A 24,216-nucleotide genomic window follows, 5' to 3' on the forward strand; every position below is an offset into this window, starting at 1 on the left:
TAATAACAAGTGGAAAATGACGATGTTCACAGATGTTTCTACCTTTCTCTAATAACAAGTGAAAAATGACGATGTTCACAGATGTTTCTACCTTTCTCTAATAACAAGTGAAAAATGACGATGTTCACAGATGTTTTTACTTTTCTCTAATAACAAGTAAGTGAAAAATGAGGATGTTCACAGATGTTTCTACCTTTCTCTAATAACAAGTGAAAAATGACGATGTTCAGAGATGTTTCTACCTTTCTCTCACAATACCTTTCTCTAATAACAAGTGAAAAATGACGATGTTCACAGATGTTTCTACCTTTCTCTAATAACAAGTGAAAAATGACGATGTTCACAGATGTTTTTACCTTTCTCTAATAACAAGTGAAAAATGACTATGTTCACAGATGTTTCTACCTTTCTCTAATAACAAGTGAAAAATTACGATGTTCACAGATGTTTCTACCTTTCTCTAATAACAAGTGAAAAATGACGATGTTCACAGATGTTTTTACCTTTCTCTAATAACAAGTGAAAAATGACGATGTTCACAGATGTTTCTACCTTTCTCTAATAACAAGTAAGTGAAAAATGACGATGTTCACAGATGTTTCTATCTTTCTCTAATAACAAGTGAAAAATTATGATGTTCAGATGTTTCTACTTTTCTCTAATAACAAGTAAGTGAAAAATTATGATGTTCACTGATGTTTTTACCTTTCTTTAATAACAAGTGAAAAATGACAATGTTCACAGATGTTTCTACCTTTCTCTAATAACAAGTGAAAAATGACGATGTTCACAGATGTTTCTACCTTTCTCTAATAACAAGTGAAAAATGACGATGTTCACACGTTTCTACCTTTCTCTAATAACAAGTGAAAAATGACAAATGACGATGTTCACAGATGTTTCTACCTCTCTCTAATAACAAGTAAGAGAAAAGTGACAGTGTTAACAGATGTTTTTACCTTTCTCTAATAACAAGTGAAAAATGACAAAGTACAATGTTCACAGATGTTTCTACCTTTCTCTGCATCTCATCATCCAGTCTCTTGAGTTCGGCCTCGCGCTGTGTCTGCTGGAAGTGGAGGAACTTGCGCCGTGCCGCGTCCAGCAGTTGTAGCTCCTTCAGCTTCACTTCACGGTTCATCGCAAACAGACTAGAACACCGATTTAAACGCTAGTCACAACATACCAACTTTTTACAATAGATTAGGCCTACTGTATAATCTTGTAATAATAAAAAGATGACACAAATCTGTATTTTAACTCATGGTATCATCTTTAATATCAAGGTTTGCTCAACAATAAAAGTGTGTTTTATTTGCTATATTTTTACTTTTAAGCAGCCACCTGTGTTAAAAGACAATATTTTCATTATCCCAAATCAACCTGCATTATGCAGCCACCCGACTTAAAAGGCCACTTTTTGATACTCCCTTTGGTGGCAGTTTAACCCAGGTGTTGGCCTTTGATATACAAATCATGTGGCACTAGTTGGAAAAGGGATAAAACCCGATCAGAGAATAAAGGAAGGACATGTTTTATTGTACGACGCACTCAACACATTTTATTTACGGTTATATGACGTCGGACACATGGTTAAGGACCACACAGATATTGAGGGAGGAAACACGCTGTCGCCACTTCATGGGCTACTCTTTTCGATTAGCAGCAAGGGATCTTTTATATGCACCATCCCACAGACAGGATAGTACATACCATAGCCTTTGATATACCAGCTGTGGTGTACTGGCTGGAATGAGAAATAGCCCAATGGGCCCACCAACGGGTATCGATCCCACACCGACCGTTATGCCTAAGAAAACATAATTAACAACTACTTTAATGGCCTACCATAATGATTTGTTTTTAATTCAGTGTGTCAGTGTGACCTTGACATACACAACCGTTATAATACTGACTAGGTTATTCCTGAGAACTTTCCTTCTTTGTGTTGTGCTCACCGTTTCCTCTGCTCCATCAGTCTGTGCACCCCTCCCCCCCCCCCAACCCACCCCTCGCTCAAGTAGTTCAAGGTGTTTTGTAAACAACTATTCCTTTCTTTGTGTTGTGCTCACCGTTTCCTCTGCTCCGCGAGATTGTGCACCCCCCACCCACCCCTCGCTCAAGTAGTTCAAGGTGTTTTGTAAACAACTATTCCTTTCTTTGTGTTGTGCTCACAGTTTCCTCTGCTCCGCGAGTTTGTGCACCCTCCCCCACCCACCCCCCGCTCAAGTAGTTCAAGGTGTTTTGTAAACAACTATTCCTTTCTTTGTGTTGTGCTCACCGTTTCCTCTGCTCCGCGAGATTGTGCACCCCCCACCCACCCCCCGCTCAAGTAGTTCAAGGTGTTTTGTAAACAACTATTCCTTTCTTTGTGTTGTGCTCACCGTTTCCTCTGCTCCGCGAGTTTGTGCACCCCCACCCACCCCCCACTCAAGTAGTTCAAGGTGTTTTGTAAACAACTATTCCTTTCGTTGTGTTGTGCTCACCGTTTCCTCTGCTCCGCGAGTTTGTGCACCCCCCCCCACCCACCCCACCCCTCGCTCAAGTAGTTCATGGTGTTTTGTAAACAACTATTCCTTTCTTTGTGTTGTGCTCACCGTTTCCTCTGCTCCATCGGTTTGTGCACCCCCCACCCACCCCCGCTCAAGTAGTTCAAGGTGTTTTGTAAACAACTATTCCTTTCTTTGTGTTGTGCTCACCGTTTCCTCTGCTCCGCGAGTTTGTGCACCCCCCACCCACCCCCCGCTCAAGTAGTTCAAGGTGTTTTGTAAACAACTATTCCTTTCTTTGTGTTGTGCTCACCGTTTCCTCTGCTCCGTGAGTTTGTGCACCCCCCCCACCCCACCCCTCACTCAAGTAGTTCATGGTGTTTTGTAAACAACTATTCCTTTCTTTGTGTTGTGCTCACCGTTTCCTCTGCTCCATCGGTCTGTGCACCCCCCACCCACCCCTCGCTCAAGTAGTTCAAGGTGTTTTGTAAACAACTATTCCTTTCTTTAGGTTGTGCTCACCGTTTCCTCTGCTCCATCAGTCTGTGCACCCCCCACCCACCCCTCGCTCAAGTAGTTCAAGGTGTTTTGTAAACAACTATTCCTTTCTTTATGTTGTGCTCACCGTTTCCTCTGCTCCATCAGTCTGTGCACCTCCCACCCACCCCTCGCTCAAGTAGTTCAAGGTGTTTTGTAAACAACTATTCCTTTCTTTATGTTGTGCTCACCGTTTCCTCTGCTCCGCGAGTTTGTGCTCCTCCTCCTGGATCATCCTACGTCGCTTGTCCTCGGCCTCCGTCAGCAGGTGCTCCTGGCGGTACCATGCCTCCTCCTCCTGCTGTCTCTTCTCCGTCTCCTTCTCAACCGCCAGCGTCACCTGTCTACAGAACAATTTCAGTATTTTATATCACTTCTTACAATGGACAACTGTGAATTGTATGATTTTATCAGCTAGAAATATCTTTATCACTAGCAATAATCATATAAATATAAAAGTAAAATAATTCAAAACAGCAAAATGACAAAATATTATTATATACGGAGCAAATTCTATGCCAAAACATGCACTTCCACAGACACCATCGCTCAAAATCAAATGTAAAATCATATGTAAAATAACTTATTAATTCGACAGTCACATTAAGACTAGTCATGTAAAACACATTTGTACAGTGAACAATGTATATGTAATTCTACAAGGCTTTAGCTGTCATTTGCTAAATCACCAAATGCAAATTAATGCTGAATTTAGTGAATACCAGGTATATATATTTCATCACTAATTTGCCAAAAAGGTAATTATCAAAACTGTGTTTAGTTTCTAGTTCTAACCACCATTTTCGCTAGCCTACTGTTTTTGTTGTCTACTTGCACCCATTCAAAATTCACTGAGAACAACATCTTTGATGATTTTGTACCCAGAACACGTTCACCCCTTTTCATTGGCTAATAGGAAAAATGTGTCAATCGAATGAGGTGTAACAATTAGATTTGTTTGTGTGAAAAAAAGAAAGAAAGAAAGAAATATTTTATTTAACAACGCATTCAACACATTTTATTTACGGTTATATGGCGTCAGACATATATGGTTAAAGACCACGCAGATATTGAGAGAGAAAACCCGCTGTTGCCACTTCATGGGCTACTTTCTTCAATTTGCAGCAAGAGATCTTTTATATGCACCACCCCACAGACAGGGTAGTACATACCACAGTCTTTAATATATCAGCCGTGGTGCAGTAGCTGAAACGAGAAATAACCCAATGGGCTCACAGACATGGATCGATCCCACCAACCTCGCACTGAGTGAGCGTTGTACCACTGGGCTACGTCCCACCCTTTATGTGAAAAGGGTATACCAAAAAGGTCAAACTTTTAAGTGCATCTAACTTTTCATAGCACAGTTAACACTACCAGTCCTGCCACTGGTGATAAATGTGACAGGACTTGTCTGGCAATGTTTCATCTCGATAGTAAGTTCCGGTCATTTAACTTGAACTATCCTCAATAAATGTACTTGTGATATGTTACTATTGTCATCTCTTGGATTCGATTTGGTGGTACACATCCTACAAAGAGTCATATTTTTATAATTTGTTTGGTTAAATGAAACCAGCATTTGGCTAAAGGTTTTCCGACTTAAATTTGCAAAATTGCTAATATGTTTAGTTGTCCACTTTAAAGACTGCTTTTAGATGAGATCAATAGTGGTAATCTTGCAAAGTAATTCTGCATCCACAAATTACAAAATAATTAACTGGATATGACATGATTCTGTAGCACATAACATTAAGAACTATTTAGCTAAATTATGTAATGAATTATCTGTTCCCAGTATTATTTCAGAATGCATTCATATGTACAACCTTCGTGCTGTGTTAAAACAACAACGCATTTCTAGGGGTGTCACAATACACCGATGCATCACCATACTACTGCTGACGATATGATACACAATACCCTTGCTTGTGTATCGATTCCCATTTTGACCATGTGTCGATTCCCGTATTAATTTACCAACACCAATTTGTACTGGCGTGTACTTATTGACAAGTTATTTCCTTACAAGTGTAACAGAAAAATCAACCTCCACTGAGGGGATTCGAACCACGGACTCTCAGTACGAGAATCAAGTGCTCTACCAACTGAGCTAATAGGGAAATTCCCACTAGCTACTGCCAGTAGGAGCACTTTATACCAACACTACTACACAAGTTATTTCCTTACAAGTTATTTCTTTACAAGTTATTTCCTGACAAGTTATTTCTTTACAAGTTATTTCCATACTTACAAGTTATTTCCTTACAAATTATTTCCTTACAAGTTATTTCCTGACAAGTTATTTCTTTAGAAGTTATTTCCTGACAAGTTATTTCCTTACAAGTTATGTCCTGATAAGTTATTTCCTTACAAGTTATTTCCTGACAAGTTATTTCCTTACAAGTTATTTCCTTCACAAAAAAACAACAGTGGACAGAGAATATGTGTCTGCTTTCTTGAATATGTCTATGATGTGGTATTGCTACCGTGAATCAGGTATCGTGATACGTATCGTATCGTGGGCTATGTATCGTGATACATATCGTATCATGAGATAGGTGTATCATGACATCCCTACTCACTTCTGTCGTAGATATTCCAGCTCTTCTTGCCTTATTCGTTCTCGTTCTTGAACCTGAAAAACAGAATTACACTACAGATGAAACATTCAGTACAGATTTCTAATTTGCATGTTATTTACAAAGCACACAAAGTCAGACAGTAACAATACAGGTGACAATTTCAATCCATTGTATGATGATAGCAGTCTATAGTATAACTGGATTCTCAAACACTAAAACCTATTTCAACAGTCACTTCAGGTAGTATATAAAAACTATTTCATGTTTAGGTTTTTTTAAATATGATCTTTTATGTCAACCAGTGATGTGTGAATACCATACATCAAGTAAATGCCAAGAAAGTATGTTTCTTCACACATCATGAGCAGACCGGCCTCGGTGGCGTCGTGGTTAGGCCATCGGTCTACAGGCTGGTAGGTACTGGGTTCGGATCCCAGTCGAGGCATGGGGTTTTTAATCCAGATACCGACTCCAAACCCCGAGTGAGTGCTCCGCAAGGCTCAATGGGTAGGTGTAAACCACTTGCACCGACCAGTGATCCATAACTGGTTCAACAAAGGCCATGGTTTGTGCTATCCTGTCTGTGGGAAGCGCAAATAAAAGATCCCTTGCTGCCTGTCGTAAAAGAGTAGCCTATGTGGCAACAGCGGGTTTCCTCTAAAAAACAGTGTCAGAATGACCATATGTTTGACGTCCAATAGCTGATAAGATAAAAAAAATCCATGTGCTCTAGTTGCATCGTTAAATAAAACAAACTTTACATCATGAGCAAGTAGCTCTTCAAGACCGGACCCTAGTTCATTTATGCTGTTTTAGATAAGCTGCAAGAGCAGTGAAGTGTCCTCTGAAGACAGGTGGTTGGCTAATACAAGTCCAGATGTAAAACATTAGATGATTTGAGAGAACAGTATGAAAGGCTGGTATGGTTGCCAGTCATAACAAAAGAAATGTTGATTATACGATAATATTTGAGTGATTAGACTACTGTAAGTATTCGGTGGTTTACAAAAAACCCAAAACCAAAACCAAAAAAAAACTGGCTGAAGAAAGGATAATATTTGGGCACTTTAAATACTACCATCAATTGGTAACTGACATAAAACTTGCGATACTTGCTGAAAAGTACTTTTGATTTAATAAATAAAATATTCAGTGTTTTAACCACTGCTGTCATGACCTGGTAGTCGACAATGAACTTGGGGTACTTGTTGAAGACTGGGTACAGTCCCTTTGTGAGAGGTTTGAACTCTTCAATGTGTTTCTTCGGGTGGATGTCGTTGGGCGTCGACTCCATCAGGCGATACGCCTCCTTCACCACCTGTTTCACATCAACCGCGTTCCGGTGGTGGAAGAAATACTGAAAGCAAACAAACCATTAAAATACTGAAAGCAAATAAACTATTAAAATACTGAAAGCAAATAATCCATTAAAATACTGAAAGTAAATAAACTATTAAAATACTGAAAGCAAACAAAGCATTGACATACTGAAAGCAAATAAAAAAAAATTTGGGTCTTTAATGAAAAACAAAAGTGCCCTGAAAATGGTGAAAATGCCCTAAAAGTGTTTAGTCTACCATGCCTTGCCATGTTTCTAGGGTAAACACTAATTAACACAATTTAAACTTTCAACATATCTCAAAAGAATTGGGTAAAATGTGGAATGCTAGGAAAGACTTTCATTAACTTGACCCCAGAAATCCATTTCCAAAGGACACACTTGAGAAATTATACCATTAGCAGGCCGTCAAGTGAGGCAGTGGGTCAAAAAAATAGGAAAATAGGAATTTTTGCTGCCTAAAAATAGGGTTAAAATAGGAATTTTGCCCACAAAATAGGAAGAAAATAGGAATTTTGTATAAAAGTAAATGTCCCAAAATAGAGAATATTGCAGGAGTCAAGTGAGTGAGCCATTCCAAAAAACTACATATGGAAATAGAAAACCATTGAAAAGATAATAATACAGGAAAATAAGACAATGTGTATATCATAGGAATAAAATAGGTACTTATTTTGTTTTAAGATGGCCTCCCAACACCCCTTATAGCCATCCCGATCCACCACTTTTTATTCAGACAATGCAGCGGTTGAATTTGGTTGTTTGGAGTAAGACTTTTAAAAAGCAACACAATGCAGTATTCCTTTTATGTTATTGAATAATATGAGTTACAAGGTCAAATTTTAACTCTGAAATGACAGAGTGGGTCAGTAATGCCTTGTGGGTTTTTATCAGTCAACACGACCAATAAAAACCCACAACAAGGCATTGCTGACCCAGTGACACCATCAAAAATAGCAGCAATGGCACTGTGTGTGTGTGTATGTGATTGAATGTGGGTATGGACAATATGTTTTTAATTGGTTTTCTCTTGGTAGATCAACTGGATAATATAGCTGGATTTAGTAGCTGTGTGCTAACTGAATTGGTAGAAATATGTCAAATAATTATGATACTGCAGGTGTGCACATTTAACAGAATACTTGTTACGGTAAGCAAAGCACAACCTGCAAATGAGCACTGAAGTCCTACTTCCTTAGACACTATGCACCAGTATATCAGAGGTAACCCTAACAGCTTCAGCCTGACTTCGTACAATTTAGACGTGATGAGAAATGTGGAAAATGTAAGATATTTGCACAAACACCCACCCACCCAATTTAGCAGCTGGGTTGGGGTTTTTTTTTTGGGGGGGGGGGGGGGGGGGGGGGGGGGTTAGAAGAAAAAAAATCAGGCCACCAAATTTTAAAATATAACTGCCTTTACAGCCCTAAATCCACTCTGGGCCAGTAGGCATGTAGTCACTGTGGAACTCTGAACAGTTACACTTTGAACCAAATTCAACCACTACATAACTCACCACAAGTTATATATCAAATTTGCAGACTGAATGTATACTAATAACACATTAATCCAAATGCCAAGGTGCAAGTACACTAATAAAACATTAGTCCAAATGCCAAGGTGCAAGTACACTAATAAAACATTAATCCAAATGCCAAGGTGCAAGTACACTAATAAAACATAATCCAAATGCCAAGGTGCAAGTACACTAATAAAACATTAATCCAAATGCCAAGGTGCAAGTACACTAATAAAACATAATCCAAATGCCAAGGTGCAAGTACACTAATAAAACATTAATCCAAATGCCAAGGTGCAAGTACACTAATAAAACATTAATCCAAATGCCAAGGTGCAAGTACACTAATAAAACATTAATCCAAATGCCAAGGTGCAAGTACACTAATAAAACATTAATCCAAATGCCAAGGTGCAAGTACACTAATAAAACATAATCCAAATGCCAAGGTGCAAGTACACTAATAAAACATTAATCCAAATGCCAAGGTGCAAGTACACTAATAAAACATAATCCAAATGCCAAGGTGCAAGTACACTAATAAAACATTAATCCAAATGCCAAGGTGCAAGTACACTAATAAAACATTAATCCAAATGCCAAGGTGCAAGTACACTAATAAAACATTAATCCAAATGCCAAGGTGCAAGTACACTAATAAAACATTAATCCAAATGCCAAGGTGCGAGTAACCATAAAGCTTGAAAATAATACTATGACAAACACAAAACTGTAATTGATATTCTAAATAAGATAGTGTGTTTAATAGGTGATTTAATTTGATAAAAGAGGTCAATTACTCAAAAGCATCTTACAACAGCAACAGTTTCAGGACTGTCCCTTTAAAAGCTGGAGATGAAAACATGTATCCCATCTGCATATTCAGATTTCAATGACTATGCTACAGATATCACAATATGCCTCAAAGCAAGTCATCTGGGGCAAATGGTGTGAAGAGAAAAAATATGGTGTCGCTAAAAGTGAGAGAAAAAAATATGAAACTGGTCAAAAGTGCAAAAAAAAAGGGAAAAAATAGGAATTTTCATCAAAAAGAGGGCTAAATAGGGACTCATAAAAAAAAAGAGGAATAAATAGGAAAAAGTAGGATACTTGACGGCCTGCATTAGTTTTTTTAAAAAGACTTTACTTTAAAGTTATCAAGTTCCTTGCACTTTTAGTTGGTAAATTCACACCTGAGATACACTAACAGGCAAAAGAAACTTATCACCTTGTTCAGTAGGTCCATAAAGAAAAACCAAGACAGATGTGATCTATATGAAGATTATTTTACTGAAAGGAATCATTTTCCAATGTCTTTACAAAAAAGCATTGCCATATCGATAGTGCACTTGCCATAAGGCCGAGCGAAAGAGACATGGGGTCAAAATTAAAAATGACACAATTAGAGTCCCTTCAAAAGGTGCTTCTAAAGTCAAATCATGGGACAAGACATGTCCTCAGTAGCGTGTGTGACCACCCCTTGCATCAATACACGCCAAAACACGTCTCCTCATGGATGTCATCAGTCGCCGGATGACGTCAGCAGGAATTCTGTGCTAAAACATCCAACAAAACCTGTTCAAGCTGCTGTCAATTTGCTGGGGGAGGTACGCGTTGTCTCAGCTGTCGATCAAGATGATCCCAGAGATGCTCTATGGAATTCATGTCTGGAGAACATGATGGCCAAGGCAATACATTGACGTTAACGTTGTTGAGATAATCCTGAACAAGTCTGGCTGTATGAGGTCGTGCATTGTCCTGCTGCAAAAGGGTACCCCTAGGCTGTTGACGCAAGAATGGCACTACAACAGGTCGCAACACTTCATCCCTGTATCTTTGACCAGTCAGATTTCCACAGATGATGAGAAGCCTTGTTGTCCGTTGACCGCAAATACCGCCCCATACCATGATGCCGCCCCCACCAAAAGGGTGCACATCTTGAATGCAGTTTGGCGCAATTCACTCTCCCCTACGTCGATAAACACGAACTCGGCCATCATTTCGGAACATGTTGAAGCGACTTTCATCCGTGAACAGCACCCTTTCCCAATCACGCCGCTGCCACCGACGTACAGTTCGTGCCCATTGTAATCTGCATTGACGGTGTAGAGGGGTCAAGGCTATTCCACGGAAGGGGCGGAAAGCTCTGATACCAGCCCTGCGGAGTCGTCGGAAGACTGTTTGTCTGCTGATGGAGTGTCCCAGTGCCGCCGTCGCCGCCATTGACATCGCCATCACGAATCGGTTCCGCAGGTGGATTGTCCGGATGTAGCGGTCTTCAGCTGGCATTGTGACCCTTGGTCTTCCCGATCTTGCACGGTCTTGTGCCTGGTATGTCTGCTGATGACGGCTCAACAAGTTGCTGATGGCGGCTTGACTGCAGTTGAAGGTTCTTGCAATCTGCCATTGAGAGGCCCCCATATCGGCCATACCGATTGCTCTGTTGCGTTCTGCTTGGGTAAGTCTTGGCATCTCTCTGATGTTCTTTTTGATACTGCTTCCTTGCTTTATCCCACACCGGTATTTATGCAACAATCATGCACGAGCATTTTTAACAAATTCAAATTATGCTGTTTTTCACATTTTTCGTGACTGCACGAAATTCACTAAATCCGGAAACAGTGACTTTTTGGAAACACAGGGTGTATTTTGGCAAATGTTTTCTCATTACTTTCAAACTTATTGCAGTATCTTTAATTCAGATAAACTTATTTTAAAAGTGATAAGTTTCTTTTGCCTGTTAGTTTATTTTACAGCTAATGTTTCTAAAAGACGTACTTTAACCCTTTCAGACTCGTTAACCCATTGTCTTCAAAGTGCCCCAGGAATTGATATATTTGACAGTTAAACAAAGAATAAATTTAAAGATGGTTTTTTGATAACTTATTTATTATTCATAGTAGAAGACTGGTTCAAGCATATTTGTAAACGTAAATCAATTTTCTATGAGGAGCTCATTATTATACATATATAGAGGTATATTAAACAAAATTACTGATTATAAAAACATACCAAATTTCTATGAAAATGTGTAAATGAATAAACCCATTTAGAAAATTTTTTCCGACCACGTGCAAATGTCTAAAGTGGTATGTCATCTTGAATTCGTGATAGTATTTCAGCTAGTGGAATTCCAATGGAATTATCTCTGTTACATTACGATAAAACATCACTATAGCGTTAATTTTCCGTGAAGGTCGTATTATAGAAAATGGATGTCGCCATTGTAGTTAACAAAACAGTTATACCAAATAGGCTGAAAAGTTCCGAACAAATGAGCACATTCTCACAGCAAACCATGGAACACTTCTACAGGATGTTGTTGTTAGCACTGCCTCTATTGCGCATGTCAACCTGTGACAAATTTGGTGGTAAATACAAACTGACAACACACAACGGGATTTCCCGTTCTGTAGTCTGAACGGTGATTTTTTTTTTTAGCGGGATTTCCCGTTCCATAGTCGGAAAGGGTTAAAGTCGTCGAGTTCCTTGCACTTTTAGGTGGTAAATTCACACCTGAGAAAATTATACCATTAGTTTTTCTAACAAGACTTACTTTAAAGTCGTCGAGTTCCTTGCACTGCATGAGAGGACCCCGTGCACAGATGGCGTAGGCGGCAATCAGCATGAGCAGGAAAGACGGGTGACTGCTGAACACATTGTCCCACATCATCAGCCACTCCTCCTTCGTGAGCACCTCCGAGAACACACTCTCCAGCAGCGGCCATGCGTAGATCTAGAAATAACAACAACCTTACTACAGAGAACCAGATAACAATAACCTTACTATCAAGAACCAGATAACAATAACACGTCGTTCCACATCATCAGCCACTCCTCCTTCATGAGCACCTCCAAGAACACTCTCCAGCAGCGGCCACACGTAATCTAGAAATAACAACAACCGTACTACGGAAAACCAGATAACAATAACCTTACTACAGAGAACCAGATAACAATAACCTTACTACCAAGATCCAGGACTCGGAGAACACACTCTCCAACAGCGGCCACGTGTAGATCTAGAAATAAACATAACCGTACTACAGAGAATCAGATAAAAATAACCGTACTACCGAGAACCAGGACTCGGAGAACACATTCTCCAACAGCGGCCATGTGTAGATCTATAAATAAACATAACCGTACTACAGAAAGAAAGAAGTGTTTTATTTAACGACGCACTCAACACATTTTATTTACGGTTATATGGCGTCAGACATATTAACCGTACTACAGAGAACCAGATAGAAATAACCTTACTACTGGGAATTAGGACTCCAAAAAACCACTCTCGAGCAGCGGCCACACATAGATCTAGAAATAACAATAACCTTACTACCAAGAACCAGATAGCAATAACCTTACTACCAAGAAGACTCTTGAGCACCAGCCACGCATACATCTAGAAACAACAATAACCCTATTACCGAGAACCAGATAACAATAATCATACTACTGGGAATTAGGACTCCGAGAACACTCTTGTGCAGCAGCCATGCATAGATCTAGAAATAACAATAACCTTACTACCAAGAACTAGATAACAATAACCTTACTACCAAAAACCAGGACTCTGAGAAAACACTAAACAACAGCTGCCATGCGTAGATCTAGAAATAACAATAACCTTACTACCGAGAACCAAGAGTCTGAAAAAACACTAACAACAGCGGCCACGCATAGATCTGGGATATTAAATAATCTTACTACCGAGGGCAGTCTGTGCCAGCTGGGAAGAAAGGAAGTAAGAAATGTTTTATTTAATGACGCACTCAACACATTTCAATTATAGTTATAGGGCAGGACGAAACTCAGGGGTAAAGTGATCGCTTGATGCGAGGTCGGTTTAGGATCAATCCCCATCGGTGGCCCCATTGGACTACATGTATTTCTCGTTCCAGCCAGTGCTCCACAACTGGTGTAACAAAAGGTTGTGGTATGTACCATCCTATCTGTGGAATGGTGCATATAAAAGATCCTTTGCTGCTAATCAAAAAGAGTGGGTCATGAAGTGGCGACAGCCGGTTTCCTATCTATGTCTGTGTGGTACTTAACCATATGTCTGACGCCATATAACCATAAAATGAGTGTGTCGTTAAATAAAACATTTCCTTCCTGACATTGTTAGGATCACACAGATGAGAGGAAACCTGCTGTCACCACACAGGGCCAGATGGGAAGGAATATTTGTTTATCCCTGGGGCGAAATGTACTCCTTAAAGTTAAGGGGTTTTCTTTGTTTAACAACACCACTAGAGCACAATGATGTATTAATCATTGGCTATTGGTAATTCTGACATAGTCTTAAAAAAGAAACCCGCCACATTTTTCCATTAATAGCAAAGGGATTTTTTATATCCACCATCCCAGACAGGATAGCACATACCACAGCCTTTGATATACCAGCCATGGTGCACTGGCTGGAACGAGAGATAACCCAATGGGCCCACCGACGGGGATCAATCCTATACTGACCATACATCAAGAGTGCACTTTACCACTGGGCTACATCCCAGCTTCTGTAGCTCATAAAATGCTGTATATGTGATATCTTGTCTATATGATATTCTATCTATGTTATATCCTGTATATGTGATATCTTGTCTATGCATATAAAAGATATCTTTATGCCTTTCAGCAGCAGTAGCCTATATGGTGGCAGTTGGTTTCCTTTTCTTTATTTTTTTTGACCAAGTATTAAAACGACAATATTTTTCATAGCAAACAGCCTTAGTTTAAAATGTACTGATCCATTGTTAAAAGATATCTGTTTTCTTTCCTTTCCTGTTGGACAATACCTCAGTGCTGATCACTTTTCTCCCTTGGTGGACCCACAACAGGATATACATGTAAGCCAACACTAAAGGGAGTTATGTCTGCTGTAAACGTAGTTCCAGTCCAGTGGATGCTCTGTTCATAACGGTTCCCCATAAATTAAAATTACTTCTGATAATTGCTACTATATTGTGAGCAGTTCATTAATGTCTGGTTCAAGGCTGAAATAAAGAATTGAATTGAACTGAACATGCCTAACGAGGACTACTGATCTTGTAATCAGTTTGATGTTTTATAGCCATACATCATGCCACATATTTTCAAAGCTATTTCAGCACTACTACGGTATTGTTAAACCATCGTAGGCTATGACGGTTTTACAATACTGCAGCATTAAAACAGCTTCGAAATAATTATATGGCCCAGAACTATAACTAACATAATAAAATAGCGAAAACAGCCAAATAGTAAAGAAAATATTTAATCTGTACAATAAAAACAGTGAATAATAATATATTATGGTAATCACAGATTACAATTATTTACAGCCAATAAAATCAACAAGGTATTAACAAATAGCACAAACAGGAAAATGCGACATACAGTTCACAATAAAACCGACAGCTGTTGAGCCTTGTGTCAACCGTCTGACTGAAAACGTTGACGATGTTTGACAGCTGTGAAATAACGTCCCTGTACCACCTCGCCGCCTTCGTTGAATGTCTCTCAATGAAAACGATCAAACCGACAGCTGTTGAGTGTCCTTCGCCAACTGTCTCTGACTAAAAATGTTGGCGCCGTTCACGATGTTCGACAGCTGTGAAATGACGTCCCTGTACAACCTCGGCGCCTTCGCCGTCCCGGCCTTCAGCTCTGTGCAGATCGTCAGCAGCTTCTTCTCCACCTGCAGCTTCTGCCGCTTGGGCTTTGTGTTGTTCGTTCGGTTCCGGCGGTTCGCGAACCAGGCCTTGACCTGCGCCAGAGTTATTCCCCCTTCTGTTGCGAGCGTCATCTTCTCTTCGTCGTTGGGGTACGGACTGTCGACGTGGTCCTCGTACCACCTGTTCATCAGCTCCGTGGCCCGGGCCTTCAGCTGGCGCGACTTGGACCGGTTGAGGAAGACCTCGTGCGGAGCCAGGGCGGGGGGAGCCGACGCCTTCAGCAGCTGGAGACTGGATGAGATGCGGTTGGTGAGGTGAAGTCGGTCGTGGTCGAACTTGGCGTGGGTCTTGTAAAGCCTGCGCTGCAGCTCGGAGCTCGTCAGCCCACAAGCCTTGATCATCTCCACCTCCTCAGCTCTCCTAGACTCCAGGTATGCACAGTGTTCCGTGTAAAACCGCTGGAGCTCCGTCACTCTCGGGTTCCCACTCACAAGCCGGAACTCGGACAACAAGTTGGCTTCCTGCACCGCCGCAAATGCCGAATCCATGTTCAAACAGGGATCATTCTCGATAGCGTCTCGGTTTGTATGTTCCACTCCAGAGAACAGTCCGATACTAGCACTCAACGCCTCTCCGACATTCAGATCACCGAGGATTTCACCCATACTATCATGGTCCTTGTCAAGATAGGTGATGGGGACGCTACTCATGCTGCATTCCGACAACAGTGTCTGCTGTAGAGCTGAAAACATGGGATTGTTGGAGAGTCGGACCAGACTGTCCGTGTGGTACAGACAGTTGTCGACGGGTAGATCTACAATGGACGCCATTGATGATCAAACTCAAGTTACTTAGGAGCGTTCTTCAGGAAGAATGTCTATTTTTAGATTCAGTAAAGAGTACACTGTCCAAATTCAGTATTACAAACACTGTTCTAACTCAGTATTACAGACACTGTTCAGCACGACACAACTGTTTAAGACAAACTGACTTGATGAAGCACAGATCTGTCAGTTTTCAAGGAGAGTTAAAAATAATTCAAAATTCCCAACCAATGAAATTTGAAGTCTGTGACAGAATTAGCTAAGTGTAATTACTTTCAATTTTTCTTTGGCAGAATAAAGATCTGTCACATGATTAAAAATGTTTATCTCCCAACCATGGAAATTTAAATGACATTACAGACCTAGCCAATCAAACTGATCTTCTCTTTGACATGCTGTTAAAATCTGTCACTCCTATAGAACATTAAACTTTACCAACCAATGAAATTTAAAGTTCACTTACAGAGCCAGCCAATAGAAATTAGTTTGACATTGGTATGCTTGACTGACCAATAATCACTCAGCTAATTAATGATCACCAAAGACACAGGCCAGGTACTTGTAATGGATGTTCAGGTAATCAAGCTTGCTGCCTACTGGTTGCTAATTAACAGTACCCAAGCCTAATGACAGACACCCAGTACAAGTCACTGGTGAAGAGATAGCCATTGTTCCCACTCATCCAGTCACAGCTGTCATCAGCTCAAATGAGTGGCAGCCATGTTGGCTTGTTCAGTGAACTCTTGTCAGAACCAGCCATCCACTGTCACTCAGTCATTTGTACCAGTCCCAAACTACAATATGACGAAGGCTTGCATATCACTGTGGATATTTGGTTTTAAAGGAATTTTAGGCAGGGCTTCTAGATTGTGGTAGCCCCACTTCTGTGGTTAGTGATATTCAATGTTGGGCTAGTAAATAACTACTATTGCCATGCCCGACGGCTAGTGAAAAAAAGTTGTCAAATGCTGCATTTAAGTTGTATTTTGTAAATATGAATATCCTGGCCCCACTCCTACCTCCCCAATCTTAGTGTTTTTAAGCTCTATTTCCCTCGTCAGGTGACATACCTGATTATTACTATTAGTAATACTGTATTTACTTTAAAGTAAAGTAGGGCTAGTAGATTTTTAATCGTGGCTAGTAAATTTAAAAAATGAGTGGATTTTTTTAAATTCTAGATTCAGGATTGGTCAACAGGATAAAGCCCATATTAAGGCCTCTCCCAGCATCTACACAAGGTAATAATAATAATAATATTCATAATAATAATAATAATAATAATATAATAATAATAATATAATAATAATAATAATAATACACTTCTACAGTCAACCTTGTATAAACTGTTTGCTCCTCTTTTCTTTCCTTCTGTCTTCCTCATTTTCATCTTTTCTTTTTTGTATCTTTCTGTCCATCCCTCTTGATAGCCAGAGTGGAAATAATTCTATTCTTACGTTTGAGTTATTTTGATTTATCAAATATGTGTATGTGTTAAATGTAGCGAGAGGCCTTAATATAGGCATTAGCCAATCACAACCACTGTATTTGATTGTGGAATGAATTTAGTTTAGATACAGTATTTATTTTTCAAACCCACTGAGTTCACTAATGCAGCTTGACCCAAAGACCCATCATACAACAGGCCAAGAAAATTTGTAAGTTCAAATATGTCCCACTCACACTATTAATAGATGACTTAACCATTTACTTTTTTCCGCTTACTTATTATTAATGTCTGTCTGTCTCTCCCTCCCTCCCTCCCTCCCTCCCTCGCTCTCTCTCTCTCTCTCTCTCTCTCTCTCTCTCTCTCTCTCTCTCTCTCTCTCTCTCTCTCTCTCTCTCTCTCTCTCTCTCTCTCTCTCTCTCTCTCTCTCTCTCTCACCTGTGATGTCACTTTATATTTCACAAAATGTTGCAGCAGATATCTGTCATGGTGTGCGATGATGTTCTCTATCATGGCAAGGATGTTGATTGGTGGGTTGGGGAAATACTCGAACCAGTGGTATCCCCAGTTTACTGAAACAAAAGAAACAAATTAAATGTCTGAACATGCAGGGATAGGAAAACATCAGATGCAGGGCCAACTGCAAATTTCATGTAGTAACTGACACTTTTTAGAAACTAACTGTCTATTTCTGCAATTTTTTAAAATTTAATAGACAATTTGGTGAAATTGTTTGCTCAGCCAGAGCTAGACCCAAGATACATGTCAAATGGGTTCTTCAAACTAACTGTAATCCACTTAACAATCATGTACTAAAAACACTCAACATACATCTCAGCCAGTACAGCATTGCTTGGGCCACAGGATCGAACCCCTTCAGTGGACCCATTCTCTGATTGGATTTTTACCCCATCCCAGCCAGTGCTCCATGACTGGTATATCAAAAGTCATGGTATGTGCTGCCCTGTCTGTTGTAAAGTGCTTATAAAATATCCCTTGTTGCTAAAGGAAAAATGTAGTAGGATACCCATAAGACTATATATATATATATATATATATATATATATACATACAGGGGTTCAAAAATTTTCAAAAAAATTACTTGCCATAGGGCAAGTGCCAATCAGATATTCACTTGCCCTATATATTTTTCCACTTGCCCATACTTCTTAAGGTAACCAATTGTGTTACTCCTACTTAATTTAATACAGTGCTTAATAGTGTAATAATCTTGAAAGTAATTGGTTCAATTGCACAAATAAAGAATTTTGCCAATAGGTTACAACACTTACCGTACCCAGGAAGTACTAAATGTATATGTCTGTCCAGTAGTATCAACTGTCTTCTTTATTTGTTGATTTAAACTTTAGTTTTTTAAATAGTGTCCATTTGTTGATTTAAAGTTTGTTATTTGTTTGGTAGTGTCCACTTGTTCATCTAAATATAATTATTGTGTTGATGTATGCCTTGGTGACCACTTGTATGGGCGTAGATGTTGTGAGATCCCTTTCCACTCGTGAGCCATTCTTTTATGGCTGGCATTGGTTCAAAAATGTTTAGGGATTTTGGCCCATGTGTCATTGTGTATATATTATTTAATTTTTTTTGCTCCAAAACACTTCTCCGAGGTGTTTTTACCCTGTTCATAGCTGAGAAAAGTCTCTCTCAAACAGTGGTAGCTGGGCTCAAAGTATACATGAGCTCTTACTTTCGAAATGTTTTTAAATAGTGCAGGCTTGGTAAACAACAGCCGGGGAGGGGTGTACATCGATTGCAGCCTTGTATTTTTAATTTATTGAGCATAATTTATTTGTTAAAAACTATTAATAAAGCAGTAACAATGAATATATTCATGTATGCTTAGAGGGCATCGCACCATCATGATTATGACGTAGGACTAATGAAATCTGACTTGTCACGATTATTACGTAGGGCTAATGAAAAATAACTTCACCTACACGAACGTAGATTTAAATTTATAAAGTACTGAAAAAAACATTAAGTATGTTCTGCTACAAGGTTTATTATATCTAAACTAAAATGTCTTGCAACTTTTATAAAATACAGTTGATAATATGTATGCTCTGTTCAAGTGATCTTGGAAATTATAAATTTGCTTTACGACCCCGTTCATTTGCAAAGAGCAGATTCCGGAACCATGTTAACGTCTAATTTAATTTGAATATAACAATCTTAAACTGTATCCCACCTCATTTACCATGTTTGCAAGGATTAAACATCATGATTGTACACACACGGCATGTATACTTTTATTTTTATATAAGCTGTAAAGCGTATTGAACGCTATTTCTCTGAAGATCATCAAACCGATTATTTGTATGAATTCAGTCGAACGTTCAGTTGCTGAAATTACCGATCTTAGTCGATAGTAAAAGGGGAATAACTCTAAAGTTGTTATCGAACTTTTCAACACATTGTTTTCCGTTTTGGTGTGTCAACACATTGGCAAGAGTTCCGATCGTTCCAGCATTTAGGGTTAGGGTTAGTTCTCTTCAGAGCTATATAAATGCTCGTACGGTCGGAACTCTTTCCAAAGTTTTTACCAAGATTTGTAAAAAAAATGTTAGAAATGTTTTAGGTGTTACATTAGTCACTTGTCATCGGGCATATGCAGTTAACATAATTACTTGCCCGGCATGGAAATTCCATTTGGCACGGGCATCGGGTGATGGGATTTTTGAACCCCTGATATATATATATGTATATATATATGTATATATATATATACATATATATATATCAGAATTACCAAATGTTGGACATCCAATAGCCGATGATTAATAAATCAATGTGCTCCAGTGGTGTCGTTAAAGAATAAAAAATAAAAACTTGAACATTTCTTACCTAGCAGTGTGGCAATGATTTCGAAACACACCAGGTGGTTGTTCTGAAACAGCTTCACAAACGGAAATGCCAGCGTTGGCAGGTACTGTGTTTCTCCAAATATAGGCGACCAGTGGGCCAGCGCAGACAAAATTCTAAAAACAAAATATCATTTTATCATCCTATGGGCTAACACAAGAATGGCAGGTCCAGTGGTGTTTAAAACTAGTGGTATTTTTATTATCTTAATTAAGTAAAGGGTGTATACTACCAAATTAAATCCCAGATGATAATAGTAAAATATGTGGCTAAAACTCCTATCTGCAGCGTATCAATCAACATAAACGCCATAGATATAAATACTACCACCCCTCACCCTTAAAATGAATCAAGCCTCTCATTTCTGAAATAACGGGTAGCATCTATGACTACCATAGTTTTTTTTACAGGTATCCCATATATGTTTCAAGCACAAGGCTACTTGACACAGTAGTATTAGATAAAATAAAATTGCATACGTTTTTTGCCCAGATGAAACTATTATTTTTACAACCAACACTTACATTTAACACAGCACTTGTCGTGTTCACTTCTCTATCAAAAGTTGGGTGTACCTCAAACTTTGACCCAGCCGGAAGTTATTTGGTTTAGTACTACATGTACCTATAAATCTCCAACATTTTACTGCTGAAAGCACATTTTGACAGATAAACACGTTGACCGTAATTCTTCTGGTTTCTTAGGTTCTGATTTATATACAAGTATTTATATTTTGACAGGGGCGAGACGTAGCCCAGTGGCAAAGCGCTTGCTTGATGTGCGGTCGGTTTGGGATCAATCCCCGTCAGTGGACCCATTGGGCTATTTCTCGCTCCAGCCAGTGCACCACGACTGGTACATCAAAGGCAGTAGGGGAACTCTAAGAAGAATTGATAATTGCCAAAATTGCAAGGTATATTAGCTGTGGGGAATGGTTATATGATGATAGTGAATTAATTGGGCAAACATTACAACCAGTAGTTCAGTATTACAGTAGGTTTTATGACCATCAAAGATTTTGAAGGATGTCTGGGGTCAGAAGTGAAATTTGAAAGTTGACGTTTTTTATCAGTAAATCGCAAATTCAAACAATAAAAATTACTAAAAACAAAACAATAATAACTGTATGATCAACAGAATGAAAAAAAGATTGACAGAAATAATGTTTCACAGTGATTAATCGACCTTCCTAGAAATTGTCAAAATCGAGAATGACACTCCACGCACGTGTACAGGGCAACTGCGTGATGCATGTGCAAACCATGGAATGTGTTTTGGTGTGTTGAACAACAGACCTGAACGTTCTTTACTAGGATGTCTGTGGTCAAAACGTATCTTCGGTCTAATAGTTATTAACATTAATATTTCAGATTGAAGAGTATATATTAATCTTGTATTCTGAAGAACTGTAATTTGCTTTCACACATGCAATCTAGTGTTCACTAGGAAAGTTGAACAATCACTTGTTCCCCTCTACACTCACGTTTTAGGAGAGGAGCAAAAGTGACAGACCCTAGTTTTTCAAAACACTACAACATATTTTTCTTTATTAAAACTGTTTCTGATAATTTAAATTAGAAGTACTTGTATTTTATTATTTAGAATTTTCATTTCCGTACACCTGAAGTGGTTCTGGTCATCCAGGTTTTTGCAATGCCCCAAACTGTATTTTTCACAATTCTAATAACGAACGTTCGTCTCAGAAGTAATGGTTACCAAGACAAGCTCTAGTTATTTTTAGATGGTATTTTTCCGTTTAAACATCACAGATCTTAGCTTCTCTCTGTTATAAACATATTCAAATGTGTTACAGGTTTGTAGATTAACTAAGTTAGTGTCCATTTTTACGGGTACTTAACGTCCATTTTTATTAGTACTTAATGTTCATTTTTATAGGTACTTAATGTCCATTTTTAGGGGTACTTAATGTATATTTTTAGGGGTATTTAATGTCCATTTTTAGGGGTACTTCACGTCCATTTTTATTAGTACTTAATGTCCATTTTTATAGGTACTTAATGTTCATTTTTAGGGGTACTTAATGTATATTTTTAGGGGTACTTAATGTCCATTTTAATGGGTACTTAATGTCCATTTTTAGGGGTACTTAATGTCAATTTTTATAGGTACTTAATGTCCATTTTTAGGGGTACTTAATGTATATTTTTAGGGGTACTTAATATATTTTTAGGGGTACTTAATGTCCATTTTTAGGGGTACTTAATGTCCATTTTTAGGGGTACTTAATGTATATTTTTAGGGGTACTTAATGTCCATTTTTAGGGGTACTTAATGTCCATCTTTAGGGGTACTTAATGTCCATTTTTATAGGTACTTAATGTCCATTTTTAGGGGTACATAATGTATATTTTTAGGGGGTATATTTTTAGGGGTACTTAATGTGCATTTTAGGGGTACTTAATGTCCATTTTTAGGGGTACTTAATGTATATTTTTAGGGGTACTTAATGTCCATTTTTAGGGGTACTTAATGTCCATTTTTAGGGGTACTTAATGTCCATTTTTATAGGTACTTAATGTCCATTTTTATAGGTACTTAATGTCCATTTTTAGGGGTACTTAATGTATATTTTTAGGGGGTATATTTTTAGGGGTACTTAATGTCCATTTTTAGGGGTACTTAATGTCCATTTTTAAGGGTTGAAACTAGGGTCTGCACCTTTAAAACCATTTGAGGAGTGATCTTCAGCTCACCTTGCTATATTTTGCTGACAGTAAGTACTGCAACCCAGTGATCGTAAAAAAACAGAGATAAATATATTAAACACCCTCTGGTTGTGTGTACGTACCTTTGTAAGACTCGAAGGAGTTTTCTGCTTTTGATAGGATAGACCTCGTGAAGCTTGGAGTAGGCCGGGTGAGATCCTTTGTCCACCAGGGCACCATACGCAGCGTGGTTCTCCGGCAGGTGTAATACGGACCGCCAGATGAACATCCTGAAATTAAGAGACAACTATCCAGAAATACCATATATTGTATTTCAAAATTTAAGTATAGTTTTAACCGATTTTAAGTAAACAGTATCCCTCACCTTTTTTTATATGTAATATTTAATTTTAAAAACTGCTAACTCATGGGTTACAGAAAAAACTAATATTTGTAGAAATAACTGTTCTGGGTGTAGGACAACAGCTAAAAGATTTCTTTCATGGATCAACTGGGTCTATAGCAGGACGAAACACAGATGATTTTAAAATGGAAAACACAGCTTTGTGGACTTTTTTGTGAACTACAAGATTACCACTTTTATTATGATAATGATGGTAACCCTATAATGTATGAAAAACTAAATTAAAATAAAGTGTTTGACTATCGCGTACATAATGTTAAAAAATCGGTTTATTAATGTTTTAGACATTGCAATCTTGATGCAACACACTGTACATTTGTAAACACAGATCTGGAGTAGTAAGTTACAATACCTGTATTTTGCAGGGTATTCTCCGTACCCTTTCAAAATGTTACACAGCTTGTCCAGATCCATGTCATTAGCAGCGCTCTACAAGAATAATTATTAACATGAACAGGCAAAATAACTAGCTCCAGCAACCAATTTTAAGTGAATTCCTTTGTTTTTTACCCGTTGTCCATCTAATGAGACCTAACTAACCTGTGGCTGTATGTATAGTTAGCACCAGTTACAAGAGCACTAGTGTAGTGTAATTATAGACAGTATAACACGGTCAGAAAAAAAGTAACATTTTAAAGGCATCTTCCATTAGGTGTTTAAATGATTTTCAAGGCATCATCCATATAACCATAACCTATCTGGTCATCCACTTAGCCTAAACCTATGTGATCACCCATGTAACCTAAACCTATGTGATCACCCATGTAACCTAAACCTATGTGATCACCCATGTAGCCTAAACCTATGTGATCACCCATGTAGCCTAAACCTATGTGATCAC

The 24,216-nt window shown here is 38.6% G+C and overlaps 1 protein-coding gene across 1 annotated transcript in view; it reads right to left on the minus strand.

Annotated features, from left to right (window-relative positions):
• LOC121388777 (TBC1 domain family member 31-like) overlaps positions 1-24,216 on the minus strand; it is a 58,924-nt gene that overhangs the window by 21,904 nt on the left and 12,804 nt on the right. Inside the window, exons 9-17 of the mRNA XM_041520272.1 lie at positions 23,728-23,804; positions 23,095-23,241; positions 20,268-20,401; positions 17,841-17,974; positions 12,029-12,208; positions 6,789-6,968; positions 5,612-5,664; positions 3,218-3,370; positions 1,016-1,151 (exon numbers count right to left, since the gene is read on the minus strand). Coding sequence (XP_041376206.1) covers positions 1,016-1,151; positions 3,218-3,370; positions 5,612-5,664; positions 6,789-6,968; positions 12,029-12,208; positions 17,841-17,974; positions 20,268-20,401; positions 23,095-23,241; positions 23,728-23,804 — 1,194 coding nt within the window. The remainder of the gene's footprint in view (positions 1-1,015; positions 1,152-3,217; positions 3,371-5,611; positions 5,665-6,788; positions 6,969-12,028; positions 12,209-17,840; positions 17,975-20,267; positions 20,402-23,094; positions 23,242-23,727; positions 23,805-24,216) is intronic.

The sequence above is a fragment of the Gigantopelta aegis genome, chromosome 14 (assembly GCF_016097555.1).
Source record: "Gigantopelta aegis isolate Gae_Host chromosome 14, Gae_host_genome, whole genome shotgun sequence".
NCBI lineage: Eukaryota > Metazoa > Mollusca > Gastropoda > Neomphalida > Peltospiridae > Gigantopelta > Gigantopelta aegis.